General features: G+C 42.4%; 1 protein-coding gene and 1 long non-coding RNA gene across 11 annotated transcripts in view; both read left to right on the top strand.

Annotated features, from left to right (window-relative positions):
- The first annotated feature begins 3,965 nt into the window (after nt 1–3,965).
- LOC126640408 (uncharacterized) lies at nt 3,966–5,749 on the top strand. Of its 2 annotated transcripts, XR_007629030.1 has the most exons (3): nt 3,966–4,114; nt 4,772–4,953; nt 5,483–5,749. It is a non-coding gene; the product is annotated as an uncharacterized LOC126640408 (long non-coding RNA). The 2 variants fall into 2 exon arrangements; XR_007629029.1 differs by lacking the exon at nt 5,483–5,749 and having other exon boundaries at nt 4,772–5,270.
- A 1,495-nt stretch (nt 5,750–7,244) lies between these two features.
- QKI (QKI, KH domain containing RNA binding) overlaps nt 7,245–15,389 on the top strand; it is a 153,733-nt gene continuing 145,588 nt past the window's right edge. For all 9 annotated transcript variants that reach the window (XM_050314249.1, XM_050314247.1, XM_050314246.1 and 6 more), the window contains exon 1: nt 7,245–7,657. In XM_050314249.1, the coding sequence (XP_050170206.1) occupies nt 7,516–7,657 (142 nt within the window). In that variant the 5' untranslated portion in view covers nt 7,245–7,515. The remainder of the gene's footprint in view (nt 7,658–15,389) is intronic.

The following is a 15,389-nucleotide window of genomic DNA, read 5'->3' as shown; positions in this document are numbered from 1 at the left end:
GGAAATGAACACTGCTGCTTCCTTTTAAGAAAGAAGGCACAAATAGCAACAGACAGATAAAGAAAAGAACAAGCTTCTGAGCATACTACAGCATGGAAACACAATGCTCTTTGTGTGGGTAAACAACAACCACTGTAGCACTGCTCTGTCCTTTGCTTTGGATGAACACTATTGAGCAACTCTGTCTCAATCTCCAGAAGCTATCAGCATTCGTATTGCTTAGTCTCTTTTCTTTTCTCACAGCTTTGCAGCTCCAGATACTTCTCTTTACCATTAAATACATTAGAAAAAGGCTTATGTTTAATAATGACTTGGAAAACAGAAAGTATTTTGAGTAGGGAAAAAAAGACTTCTAGTAAAAAATAAGATTCTGGACTTTTCAGACTGAATACTTAATTGCACTTTCTTAGAAGGCCCACCAATACAAATATTTCTTGCTCATTACTGCAAAGTTTAAGGAAATGCTAAAGTTTTCTTAAAATTTGTCTAGATGTTTTCTGTCCAGTTAAACATAAGCTCCTTGTGTAAGAACTGCTGCTCTTTGAGTACTGAATATTAAGAAGCATGTGTAACACATCACTAGCAATCCCACAGTGTAAGTCAATATACATATACATTCAAATATGTTAAAAAGGAAAAGCTGAATTAATACTTGACTTGCATTATAAGTTCTATTTGGTTTTAGTGGTAATTGAGAAGAATGTTGATTTTAAATCTATTTACAAAGTTAAAACTGAAAATACTCATATTTCACAGTAACCAATATCCTATGGTATTTTAGCAAAAGAGAGTGCACCCAAGAAACAGAACTTAGCTGTTTCTATACATGTCAACTCTTTGCCACTGTGGTTGCCAAAATAAACCTACAAATTTCCCTGATACGAACTTTTTAATTTTTTTTAAATCCTGTAGTAAAAGTGAAAACATTTCTCACCATGGTTACAAGTAAAAATACTTCTGATTATATACCTTACGTAGAAGTATGTCTTTCAACATTATATTTTTAGTTACACATATCAAATTTTAAAAAGCTGCTAAGGGCACTACTGTAGGTGAGATAACTGCATCAATTAAAATGCAGAATGTTATCCTGAATAATTTTAAATTTAGGCATCTAGTTCAAAACAGATAGAAGGTAAAAAAACAAGTATGTCTGAAATACTGGCCAAGATCTCTCAATATTCCTTATTTCCAAATAATAATAGTAATAATATTGTAGTCTTTTAACTTGAATGGGTGTTAGCTGGTCTCCCAGTGACAGATATCATATTTAGCAGTGGTCAATTCAGTGTTTCCACAGATTTAGGCAGCACTGACAGTAATACACACTCACCACTACTCCCACTTTGCAATGCCTGGCGCAGATTGGCTCATATTTTGCTTCCAAAAGTGACAGGCCAGAAGCCATCTGAAATTCCCCATTATGTGAGCACAGCTATACAGCTAAGGTAGTAATTTTGTGACTGCTGAGATGGAAAGAGTCATATCTAGCATACTAACTGAAGTTATAGGACTGTGCATGGAATTAGAACCACTGGAAATGTCCATGGTGTATTTCAAGAGATTACCTTGCTTCTTTTATTGACCTAGGCAAAGCATCGATTACTCATAATCCAACAGTAAAATGCACTAAAACAATGCAAGTGTTCATAAATTATAAGATGTAGGAATGTTTATGAGCTTAGAGGTAAAACACACCTTCAAAACACAGGATTCAAATATGTTCTGTAAATAGTTTTTCCCCGGCTTTTAAAATTTAAGTGCTGTTATGAAAGAGATGATAAAGTGGGTAAATTTTATGTTTACAATGCAGTACTTCAATTTAGTTTTCTCTCTGTAACTGCTGGTATCTTTTTCTTTTCTATGCCTTGTCAGATTGCTTTTCTTTCCCTCCTTCTCACTGTTTTCTGCCTTTCTCAGCAACATTGTAATAGAACTAGCATACATGAGACTTCATTTTCATCTCCTACTGAAGAATGTGAAATGTAGCCAATCTAAACTTTGTTTTCAAAGCACAGAGAATTCTCAAGAACATGGCAGAACTACCACCTTCTCTAGACAGACGCACCTCTTCTTGTTGCTCGAATGCTGTCTTTTCTGAAGAAAACCCTACAGAGTAGTTAAAGAAACTGCAGGTACAACCATTGCATACCCATGGAAATAATCTACTTAAAAGTACAATCTACTAGGCAATCATTCTATGGTAATCTGGAAAGTTGATGTAATCTATTATATACTGATTTACATCTTTTCTGTTCATAACCATGACTGTTTGGTAGGTAGGTAATGTGAAGCCCAATACAGAGATACCCATGCCTTCCCTAACTACTCAGAGTTACTTAAAATGCTTAATGTTATAGGAAGCAGAATTTAGGCCTCTCCATCCGATCTATGTAACAGTATCCTACAACAGTACATAAGTTATATGAGATAATACCTTACCAAGAAAACTGCCAGGTACAAGACTTAGATCAAAGGTGGAAAAATACTTCTTTTATTTTACCTAGCATTGTCTTTTCTTCCCAGTTTAATGACTGCATAATTAATACACAACCACAGGAACAGTGAGAATGCAGCAATTCCTACTCTTGCATAAGTGGGTGAATCACAAAGCACTCTCTTCTTCTGCCTCCTTTATTCCAACCTGAGGAATAGCTAGTTCTACCAGGAGTGATACTGTGGGTTACTACACCCTTCTTCACAGTTGTTCTACAGCTTGATGTAATATAAGTATAAAAGATACAAATCTGAATCCTTCCAGACTAAGGTGTGCTTAAAACCTTTATCTTTCACTTCTTCAGCAATCACTTAACATCACCAGTGGACAAATTTAGGCATTATCTCTTCCAGGATTACACAGAACACCTAGAAATGTCCCTTTTTAGACTATGAACACATCATCTGCTCATTAGTTCGAATGACATGCTACTATAGCTTCTATTTGAAAAGTTACCTGTTGGTTTGGCTTAATGTCAAGAGAAATATGGTTTTTGTTGTCAGACACTGCACACAATTTCAATCTAATTGGTTCTCGAGATTTTTAGTCTGGCTCTAGACCGTATTCTGTTACTGAATTAAGCACCTTGCTTAAAAGATAAATGAATTTCAAATGTTCATCTGGTATTGAGCACGTCTGACTACTGCATTACAGTTACAGTAGATGCAACCTTGTACACCGTGAACAAAGTCAATACTGAATCACACACGCTGTGTGATTGTTTGTTTGTTTTCAAGTGACTGTAATGGGCGCGTGAAGAATTGTTTCTTTCCCTAAAGAAGGGCAGTATAGCACAGTGGTATCTTCCTGGTACAGATAGCACGGCAGCAGGCCGACGACATCCAACAGTACATGCCTATGGTTTGGTCAATGGAGATGCTGGAAGTAATAGCCAACACTTTTGAAAGAGTATGCTTCCCAGTAGTCGTTAGCCTTCGGATCTCCCATTTCCCAAGGTGTTATCGGCTATGAAGATTATAGCAGTAATTGAATTTGCTTTTTATGATCATTGCAGGCCTTTACTGTAATATATAGAGGCTGCTGCTCACATTATCATAATTTTTCTACCTTCGAGATTAGATTAATGCAATAAAACTTCACCTTAAAAGAGAAGCTGTTGGAGACTACTACAGGTTACATGATACAAGAAAGGCTACCTAGATGAAAACACAAGAGTTAAAGATAGGGACTTTTGCTTGTGTCTAGACTGAAGTTAAGACCTTGAGTAGTTACTTGAAGAATTCTACAAGACCACAGGACCTGACTATCTTGAAACAGACTAATCAACCTCTCTCTTCCTGCCCCCTCCCCTTCCCCTTGACATCAAGACCACACAACCTCTTACCCATACTCACAGAACCCGTTTATCCAGTCCTGCGTCATGTCCTCCCCCCACCCTTCTTTCCCCATGGGCACATGAGAAAGTGAAGACAGTGAAAGAATATTTGTAGTGCCTCTGTAGATCGGGCTGTAATCATGCCAGTCTCGATGGGAGCTACACCTTCTCACAGCTCTTTAACCAGAACTAATTCTACTTTCATCTCCCAGGAACTCTTAAAACACCCTTTCCTAGGATGTGGAAGTGTGGGAAGGTAAAGGCAGAAAGAAGAACACAAGGTATGCTGAGAGGGGCTTTTAGGTAGCTTTTTAGATTTTACTGTGTATTTGATAAAGATACCATGCTGATTTGCTTATTTAAAACTAATGCTGAATGATCTGCATTTTATTAAAACACTCAGCTTTTCTACAGGCTTTTTTCTAAAGATTTAAATTCACAGTCTTTAAATATTTATAGAAAAAATAAAGGATATGAATTTTTCCTGTCATTTATGCCTAATTAAATGGACAGCTTCATCACATAGCTTTGTCTCAATTTCTGTACTGTTCTAAGAAAATAATTCAAATTAACATAGAGCAAACTAGGGCTTGAATTTTGCATTGTGCTGCATGAGTGATTCCTCAACTCCTGGTGTGCACCACTTCATTCTCCAGTAAATACAAATAAAATACCATATGATAAACTGTATTGTTCCTATTAGTAGGTAAGACAACTGATAGTTCCAGCACAACAACTTGTGCTGGTATTTCTTACCTTGTATTGTCTGCTCCTTTTCAAGCACTGGAAACACTTTATGTTCAGGAAGTAATAATGAAGTGGTACGGGAACAGCTGCACCAAATCTGCTGAAAAAAAGTCTCCATATGCTCTTTTTACTGTGAGAATCATCAGTCCAGAACAATTATTCTAACATCATCTACGTTTATCTAATTTTAGGATGAAAGCTTGCTGTTCGACGGATGCCCTTAATCAAATAGAAGGATTTGACACCGTGTTTTCTCAGGGTTAAAAAGATTCTTCACTCACTGCTTAAAAATCAGCAAGTAAAGGGCTAAAAAAATGCATCATTGTCCAGACTGGTCTACAAGAAGCAAAAGGATGGCAATTTTCTTAAGCATGTAAGGTTGTATTTTAGCTTGTCACAATCCTGAAACAAGGTTGGAAAAGAGCAAACACAATCACGTTTCTAAATAGAAACCGCAATGTTTTGTCATCCATGGCCATACTGCGGTGTGCTGTAGGCATGCTACTGATGAACTAAGAATCTATATTTTAAAAAATGGTTTGTACCATTGCTACTTTTTGATAACAAAGATGTTTTCTGAATGATTATATAATTTTTTAATGACCGAAGCAATAAAACTGACTTACCTTACATAAGCCATTAATTTTTACTTAATGTAAACAAACCCCTGAAATTAAATAAATATTCTCATGTCCGAATAATGAGCTCTGCATGTTTAAAGGGGAAATATACTATAAACACTAGACCGAATACAATAATCCAAGTCATTTTTACTAATATGAGATCTATGTTTTCTCTGCATTTTTGTCAATGCACATCTTTCAGGAAAAGCAGTTAACCCTGCTTGACATTACCCAATGACACTGTACACCTGTCAACATGACGTGTCTGTTTCTTTTTAGTTTTGGAAGCACTGGTTCATTGCGATTAATCTATCTTCAAATCCCGTGCAGTATGTATTGAAATACATTTGAATTTTTCACAGAACTTCAAGCAACAGCTAGACTTTACACCCAGCCCTATTAAAAAAGACTGTCTTCAGCGAGCTACATGAAGAATGCAGCGATTTTTATCTAGTTTTGCAACAAAAGCTCTACCAAGCTATCGAAAACTACATCAAAGCTTCCCGATGACCTCTTAAGTAATAAAAACCAAGTTACGAACACCTAGTAGCTGCGTGGGTAAGGAGGAATACGTACAAGCAACCGCGGCGCGCTGCTTTGCCCCTGCAGCTGCAGTGGATGGAGCGCATTAGTTTTGGTCCTGGCTGCCGGACACCGCTGCTCCCAGCGCGTCTCCCACACACACCCGACAAACAGGCCACGGCCGATGCCCAAACGGGGCGCTGCCCTACGAGCAGAAAGGGCTCCGAGCAGCCCCGCCGGCGCGGCCCGAGCGGGCAGGAGCGCGGCGGGACCCGCGGGCCGGCCCGGGCGGTGCGCGGTGCCCGCAAGGCGGCCGTGCGGGGCAAGGGCCAGGCGTGCGGTCGCGCCGCCACCGCCTGCGCGGACGGACCCCGACCCGCTCCGCGCCCCCGCATCCAGGGAGAACGGCTTCCCGCCAGCTCCGCTTCTTCCTCCCCGCCGGTGGCGGCCGCAGCGCTCCCGCGGCTCCCCCGCTCCCCGCCCGCCCCCGCGGCCCCGGCACCGACCGGGAGCCGCTCCTCGCGCCGTCCGCACCGCCCACCGCCCGCGCGCGCAGGCGCGGGCGCAGTCCCCGCGCACACCTGCCCCTCCCCAGCCCCGCCGCGCGACACCGGGGCAGCGCCGAGCGGCGCGAGCGCGCGCGCCCCGGCGGGGCTGGCCCCGCCCCCGGGGGCCGCACGTGACTCGGCCCCGCCCCCGCCCCGCAGGCGAAAGCGCCGCGACTTTGTTTGGGAGAGTTCCGGCGCGCGCCCCTGCTCCCCGCGCGGCGGGGCGGGGCCGGGCGGAGCGGCGGTGCACGGAAGCGGGGTGTCCCCCGCCGCCACCGCTCCGGGCTCCCGGGCGGAAGGGAGGGAGGAGGGAGGGAGCGAGGAGGCACAGCTGTGGCTCCGCCAAGTGGCGCTGCCACCGCCACCGCCGCCGGGCAGCGGCCGCCCCGCCCCTGGTCCCACCCCCGGCATGTCCCACCCCTGCGGGCCCTGCCCCTCCCCTCCTGCCGCCGCCGCCGCCGCCGCTGCCAGCGCAGCCTGAACTGAAGCGAACTCCGGAGCGAACTGAGGAGAAGTGAGGAGGCGGCGGCGGGGCTGAGACTCACCAAGCCACAGGCGGCGGCAGCAGCAGCAGCAGCACAGCGGCGGCGGGAGGGCGGGCGGGCGGGAGGTGGAGAGGAGGAGAAGGAGGAGGACACACGCCAAGCGCAGCGCGGCGGCAACAACAGCAGCAGCGGCGGCGGCAGCAACAGCGGGGAGACACCGGCGGCGGCTCCTCGGAAGCGGCAGCCGCGCCAGCAGCGCCTGCCCGCCCCGCGCGTCCCCTCCCTCCCTCCCCCGCCGCGGAGACAGGGGGCAGCGCCGAGAGGAGAACCGGGCTCAGCGTGTGTGTGCGCGGGAGGAGGAGGAGGAGGAGGAGGGGGGACACACCGAGGACTGCGCCGGCCGAGGGCGCACGGAGCAGGGAAGCAGCGGCGGCGGCACCGAGAGGCGGCGGCGGGTCCTTGTACCCGGAGAGGAGGGCGCAGCCCGCACGGGGTTTCTACCGAGTTTCCTCTTTTTTTTTTTTTTTTTTTTTTCCTCCCCTCCCTCGGTCCCTGGGACTCAGCGGCGGGTCTGCGTTTGTCTCCGGATTTGAATCCTCCTCCTTCTCCTCCTTCCTCGGGGAAGCTCCCCTCCCCGCCCCCTCCCTCTCCCCACCGCCTCCCTGCCCGCCCGGATCCAGCCGGGCGCCCCGTGCCGCGGTCGCGTTGCTCGGCGGAGCTGCTGCGGGCGCTCGCCGTCTCTGCGCGGGCTTGGAATATGGTTGGGGAAATGGAAACCAAGGAGAAGCCGAAGCCGAGCCCCGATTACCTGATGCAGCTGATGAACGACAAGAAGCTGATGAGCAGCCTCCCCAACTTCTGCGGGATCTTCAACCACCTCGAGAGGCTGCTGGACGAAGGTAAAAGCGCTCGCCCGGCCGCCCCCTCCCCCGCCCCGCCGCCCTGCCCTGCCTCCCCCGCTCCGGGGATCCCGCTCGGCCTCCCGCCCCAGCCCGTCCGGGCGGCGGGGGCGGCCCGGGGCCTGTTCCGCTCTCCCCGCTGCTCCCCGCACGCTCCCGGCCCCGCTGGGGAGCCTAAAACAAAGGGGAAGTGCGGGCTCTCCCCGCCCTGGCCGCCGCCGTGCGGTGCTGGGGGACTCGGGGAGCGAGTGGGAGGGGAAGAAGCAGCCCCGGTCGCGCGGGTCCCCGCTCCCCCCGGTAGGGTTTTCCCCCCTTATTTTTTCCCTTTTTTTTTTTTTTTTGTTTGTTTGTTTGTTTTTTCCTCCCTTCTCCGCACCATCTCCTAAAACCGGGGGAAGGGTAACTACGGCGTGGAGGGGAGGGAGCGAGGAGAGGAGCTCAGGAATGCGCTCTGGGGGAAGGCAGGGAGGAGGGGAAAGGCTGGCTGGCGGCTGGCGCTCCCCTCCCTCCATCCCTCCCTCCCTCCCTCCCGCGGCGGCGGGGGACAGAGGGGTCCTGCCGGCGCCCTCGGAGCGCTCCGCCGCCCGGCCCCAGGGCCCCCGCCGGGGGGGGGCGGCGGGTGTTTGGTTTCGAGATTTGGCTCTTCTGGAAGCTGCTTGGACTTGAATGACTAAGGCGGAGGGGGACTGAGCTCTTTCTTCAGCTCCAGATCTACCCCACCCCGAACTGGCCACAAACTAATTACGGTTTTCCTATATTGCGAGGGAAGCGAGCAAATTTTTCTTTCAACTACCCTTACCTTTTAAAGAAACTTAACTTGAAAGACTCCTACGTGTGACTTTAGTGAAGGGAAAAAAAAAAAAAAAGGGTTACGAAATTGCCTGGTCTACTCCTGCCAAACGTCCACCCCAGCCCCGCACCCGCTCCTGCCGCGGGGCGAAGGCTCCCCCCACAGCCCCCTCCCCCCATTTCTTCCCTAAATAAATTTCTTTGAGGTTAAGCTTTTACATATAAATAATCATATTTTAGAAATAGAAAAGTACTTGTCGGGAACTTACTGTGTCCCATACGTTTTCCCACTACAGTAGCAGACCCACTGTGTTAAAATACGGTGATAGCCTTGTTCTTAGTATTTTAAATTTGCCTTATACATGGGTTCACAGGTTTGTTTTTCTTGTCAAAGGCATTTCCGTTCTTACCACTTTCTGGAGAGTTAGACCTGTTTGTTTAATCATACGTGATAGCTTTGTAGAATACGATAAGGCCATAAATTATTTATACAGTTTCAACTTGTTGGGCTTCTTACTGTGAAATACTGATTTTCAAGATTTGGAGTTAGGATTCTTGTTTGCGGACGTATTCTTCCTTGCTAAAAGAAGTTTGGGAAGTTGTTGACCTCTGAAGATGAAAGAACTGGTTATATTTGGTAGAACAACTCCCCGCCCTCTCCCAAGACTGTAAAAATGAGATAGTGACCGTAGTACAACACAAAAATAGCGTATCGAGAAAATGCTACCTTCTGAAAGAAATGATACAGGAATTAAAAAAAAACAAACCACAAACCTGGTGGAGAATACCAAAATATGGACTGTGGGAAGCAATGTAATGGGAGATTCTATTTTTATTTTCAAGACTCTTGGAGGAGTTTGAATTTATATTGGAGCAGATGCGGACATGAAAAGTAAAACTGTTTGAGACTTATGTTATTGGTCACCACAGCAAACAACCTCTGCAGAATAGTTAGACTTACAATAAACATCAAGAAGAAACTTGACTGAGAAGATTCCTTTATAGAACAAATGAGCCTTCCAGAGGCTTGATACTGGATTTTTAAATTCCTGAATCTTTTCAACTTAATGTGTTAGGCCAGAGGAGGCCCGAAGCCTTTTTTTTTTTTTTTTTCCTTTTTTCCCAAAGAACAAAAGGAAGGAAAAACATCTCCCAATGCAAAAAGGACACTGAAAAAAGAATGTCTGAAATACTTACATCTTGTCATATATTTTGAAATACTGAAAAATCTGGAAGCCTGTTTGTGAAGTATTGGAGCTCCAAAATAAGGGCTCTCAAGACTCTTGCTGAAAAAGTTTAAGGACCGTGTTGGAACTGTTCGTCACACTCTTCTTCAACCGAAAAGTAAATAAAATACGATCTGTGTTTCTGAATAGTCTCTGGAAGAAGCCTGCTATCCCTTTAAGCTTTTCTACTTTTCCTGTTTACGTTGGCAATTGTGTGGAAGTATTGTGGAGGCAGAAAACTTTTTGGAATGTTGAAAAAAATGTTTCATGCAAATCTAGTAAATTGCTTCAAGACTTCAAAATGTGAACACTAAGGGGCGCCAGTTATTTTTTTTTCTGATGCGTGAGGCCAGCCTCTGAGCACCAGTGCTGACTCTGGCAGGGAAATTAACAAATCTGTTAGAAGATACCAAAGAATGACAAAATGCTTGTGGATTTGTGCAGGTATCGGTATTTGCATGGGCTTACATATATGGTGTGCTTACAGGCAGTATTACAGAGGTGGAATAGGCCACAGCAATGAACAGTTGAGAAGTTGAGTGTTTTCCTGTAAAACACTTATCCTGGTTCTCAGAGGGGGACTGTGGTAAATATCTTGAACGGTATGCTGCACTGACATCCTCCAGCAGAAGGGTTTAGCAATAGCAAATTACATGTTTGCTAGAAAAGTCTGCAAGATTTAGAGCACTTACTTAAAAGTGTATTATTTAATAGTTTCATCAGTTGTTTCCTGGCACCTTTGAGAATACCAAGTATTTGGGGCAAGTGCATGTGTATGCAGATATATATCTATAATCTAAAACCAAGGTTACAGGGTTCACATTCCCTTTTTGCGCCCTCCGCCCTGTAATTTGATATGCTTCTTCTATTTATTCTGTGCTTTAGGTAGGTGTTTTGTTTTGGTTTTTTTTAGTTACTATACAATCATTTTCCTGAAGCTTTTGTTTATGTTTCAGAAGAATAATATTATGATCAGCCATTGTCTTTTATGTTGTGTGCTGATCAAATTGAAGAAATAAAGTCACAACCCTAAGAATTCAAACAAATAACACATGAGATTGCTTTCCCTACTAGATTTCTAGTTATTTTTTTCATTATTATTATTTATTTATTGTTGCATGTCAGTATTTAAAAAAAAACTCAAATGGGCTTGTCATTACTTCTTGGAATTGTATGCAGGAAGAGATAAAAAAGGACCTGTCAGTTTTGGTGAGCAGCACACATAATCTGTTTAGGTTATAGAATGTACATCCCTTTTTTTGGGCCATTTATGTGCTGTGTTTGTTATCCAAAACACATTTCCCTTTCTGAACTCTATCCTAGTTTTTGATCTTCGGAAATTTTAGTACTTAACTTAGTAGATGGTCTCTGCTTTATGGCATTTAGTTTTGAAAATCAGCCTAAATGTAAGAGGTATACTTAGGAAACTTTTTTCTAAAAAAAAAAAAAAAGAACTACTTTATAATAAAATGTGAATGCCACAGTTTTGTTTAGATTACAGTTATTTTTCCATATGTGTGCTTTCAGCTTTTTATGTGTAAATAAGGCTTTTGTGGATTAACAAGGATGTTTAAAGTGCACATCATAATAACTAGGAAGCTGAATTGTTTTTATCAGAGTAGTACAAACCTGTGGGAAGAGAGGGCTCTTCCTGAATGTGGAATAGGCTGTATTTCCTGTAATTGTTTGCACCATCAAATGTGACCTGATTTTTTTTTTTTTTTTGGGGTGCTTAGGCTTCTCAGACACTAACTTTTATGATTTTAACCTGCATCCTTTTTTCTGACAACTTGTATATTTTAATGCTCCCCTTTGTGGACAGTGAATAGAGTTGTTCCTGTTTTCTTGCACTAGTTTTTAAAAATTAAATTGGACATTTCAAACTTCTCAGTGGCACTCTGACCTATTGAAATTAGTGAGGTACTTTGGTTGAATTCTTTCAGCAGACTATTAAGAAATATACCTCAACTGTTAACCGAGATCTGAGTAGTACAGTTCTTAAACTTGTAGTTTTTCTTCAAGTTATAAGTGGTTAGACTGCTGTACCTGATCAGGATGTACACAGATCAGACCTGTGGTCTGAACTGCTTTTAAAAAGGTATTGAAGTGGACTTCATTAAGAATTCATTTTTCTTCAGTAAATTCTACCTCAGAAACTTATGGCTTCCCATTAAAACTGTGTTGAAGGTAACTTAAAAGTGTGACTACCTTTAAATGTAAATTAAACCATGCATCTCTCTATTGTAGATAAATCTAATTTAGGCTGCTTCTTTCGGACTATTAGTTATAACAAAACTATCTGTAAAAACATCTGGGTAGGCAATATGAGGATAAATTTTTCTTGGATGCTGCTCTCTCTGTTTAGTTTACTCACTGAGAAAAGTGCATGTGAACCTGCAGAGCCCAGCGCCGAAAACTGCAGTTTTTGTGTCAGTCTCATTGTATTAACCAAAACATCTGTGTGATGGGCTGAAGCTAGAGCTGAAGAACTGTGTTCTGGTGCTGTAAATGAGTTCTCACTGAGAAGTTATCTAGTTACTTTTGTACATGACCTTATTGTTTGTGATTATGTAAATGTAGCTGGTGCTTAGCTCGGGTTTTGCTGACCTGTCAGGTTTGATGGAGGGGCATTGGCCACATTAGCATGTCAGTTTTTCGGCATTTCAGTTTTTCAGATTTTGCAGTAAAACCCTATTATTTAATTTAAAAGCCATGCCTCTTAATACAGAGTTAGAAAGTGAATATTCTTTAGGATGAAGGTCTTGTGACAGGTGTTTGCCCAGAGATTCTCAGAGTAATTTTTAAATTTTGTGTTTTAATGTTAAAATTGTCAAAACAACATGCCACAAGAGCATTGAGTATTGTTTGTGTGCTGTTTGTCGTTAGTGCTCTTTCTATTGGTTATTTAATCACCTCTAAAACTTAGTGGTCTGAGGTGTTTTTCTGATTTATGATTGTCTTGTAATAACAAGGTTGTAAAACTTACAGAACTTACATTCAAAAACTTTATAAGAGCTGTTCTGACGTGTGATATTTGTTTTGTTCTTTGTTTGTTTTGGTTTTTTTTTAATACCTTGGCTCAACGTCTTATAACATCAGACCAAAAGCTCCATTGCACTTAAGAAAAAGTGTGGGGTGTTTTTTTTTTGGTTCTTTTTTTTTGGTGTTTTTTGTTGTTGTTGTTGTGGTTGGTTGGTTGGGTTTTTACTTATGGAAAAATATTTAAAACTTCCCTTCTCCACCAACAGTTCAGTTCTTTTGTAAAAATGTTTTTTTTGGAGCTGTATCTGCAGCATTTATAGTCACCTGGTGTGTAACTTCAAAGGGGTATTTTTTTGACTGATACGAGTTTTAAGTTAGTAAAGCAGTTATTTTAAGCTCAAGTTTTGAAACCGGTTTGTTCACAGTTGCTTACTAATAATTGATTATTAAAATGTCTGTCATCAGGTGTATTTTTAAGTAAGGGTGGCTGTTGTAGACTTGGTTCTGTACAAGAGCTGCTGACTTAGACTTAAATTGGGAAAGACCTTTATGAATTGATAATTTTTGTTTAGTGCTACTTGCTCCTTAAGGTTGAAATAGAGTTGCATTTTCTTGATCTGAAATTGAGTACAGTATTTTCTAAAAAACTAGTGTCATATAAAAATCTCTTCTTATGGCTAGAAACAGCTAACCAAGTTCTGGTTAGGGAGTGGCAAGCGATGCTTTCATAATGCATAGAAGAAAAAAAATTAAGGTGTGTTGGTTAATATTAGAGTGTGAAAAATATCCCCAAACCAACCACCACCAACTGAGAAAAACTTGATTTTAGGAGAGCACTTAGAATGTCCTAATTATGAAAATGAAGTTTGCAAGTCACTGGTGTTTGATGAGCATTCTGGGTGTGAAAAGAAGGCTAGACATGAAATGGATGTTTACTTTTCTAGGTTAGTAACTTCTTTTTAAGTCATTCTTAAACTTTTTTACTCTGAGTATAGTGAACAATGCCGAGTCAGAAATGGTATGTTTACAATGATTTGAATTTGTGTAGACTTCGTTAGAAAAGCAAGTACATTTGAATTGTTACATTTAATTGCTGTTTGTAACCATAAAGTGTTATCCTTTTTAGAGAATGCATGCTGATGCAGGTATCTTGTTAATTAGATGTATTATTAGATGCTGATCTGGTATATATTCCATGGCTGACAGGGTAGACCTGTGGTAACGTTAATTATCAGGCCGTCCTGACAGCTCAGGCTGATTGAAGTACAGCAGGAATCTGCCATGGAAACCGATGGTTTATATTTGACTCCTTGTATGGAATGTTGGGGGGTGGGAGCAGGGGAAGAGATGGGGGAAATACCTTGCCAGGAAAGCTGTGAAATAATGAAATGCCCTTACTCACTGACCCTTGTCTTTATTGAAACATAACTCACAACTTTTCATTCGGGCTGTGTGAATTTTTCTGTATTGATTTTAAGCATAGTGCATAGTATAAAACTCTTCTGTTGATTCTGACAGTTGATTGAATTTTAATAGCCCAGTGCTAAGAAAACAAGTAGGAACAGTAAAACTACTGGTGTTTTTAATCTCATTATGCTTAATACAGTTGGTTAGTTCAGTAGTACCACACAAGTTACATCTGTGAGTTGGTAGCAGGAGGATCTGTGAGGGACATTGGAACTACTGTTTGAATCCTGAAACAGATGAGAGGTGTAATTTTTATAATATGAATTATATGCTTTTGCTAAGACGAAGAGTGGAGTTGCTGAAAGTTGGGCGATGTTACGTTTCTACTTTTGACTTCAGAAAATATCCTGTATAACCCTGTACAATGCAGTTAAAGTAATGTCCGGATTTGTGTTTCTTTTGGTTGTTTTTCTTGGAAATGTTTAACAGAAGTGGAGTTAGCTTTTTAATAGAAGAGCTTAGATTTTTGAGGCAACTTATGCTTGAACGAGCAAAACAGCCGTGACAACTTTAAAGAGAAATAATGTCTGACTTCATTAGTAGAGCTGCCCTGCCAGTGTGTGATTCTTGCTTCCATTAAGAAGGTGTATTTTGCAGGCTAGCTGTGTGTCTGAGAACAAGAAGACAGTTCGAGTAAAGTGTAGTTGTGTTACTTAAACATGTTGTCTGAGTCCAACACTAGAAGATGCAGCTTTTTTGATTACTGTAGTTATTTTAGTGGATGTTAGTGGTTAGAAAAAGTGTGGTAATGCTAAAAGGTTTTTTTATTTGTTTCGTTCTCATGACTTAAAATATTGAGTAGAAGTTGAAAATACATTTTCAGTTACTTTTCATTTGAGAATTGATTTTTATACTTGGTGTCAAATAGTAAATCTTGCTTTTCAGTTCAGTGCAAAAAAATTACTCTGTTGAAGGGAAATACCGATAGATAGCTATTAATGCTTTTGATGTTGTGTAGTTGAGTAGCACATTGGAAGTCAATTTTTTTAATCACTTAAAAAAATATTTTTGACTGTTTTGCAACTGCACTTGAATCATTGTACTTTACACCATAGTGTAGTAGGGAAAATTTTCTGTGTTTCCAACACAGGGTGTACCAGAGCAAGTTTTCAATACTTCATACTATAATTGCAGTACTCCAGGAAGTGTCCAGGGGAAAAGGTCCTCAGAATACCTCTTATTAGAGGGGATAAACCATGAAGCAGTTTGCATGATAACTAACTGAAGTCTGAGGGTATTAATAGTTGGAGCAATTAACACTTCAGTGG

The sequence above is a fragment of the Myiozetetes cayanensis genome, unplaced genomic scaffold, assembly GCF_022539395.1.
Source record: "Myiozetetes cayanensis isolate MyiCay16 unplaced genomic scaffold, myiCay2020 scf2-11, whole genome shotgun sequence".
In the NCBI taxonomy this organism is placed as follows: Eukaryota; Metazoa; Chordata; class Aves; order Passeriformes; family Tyrannidae; genus Myiozetetes; species Myiozetetes cayanensis.
The sequence above is the reverse complement of the archived record's forward strand: the minus strand, read 5'-3'. Positions and strand labels throughout refer to the sequence as shown.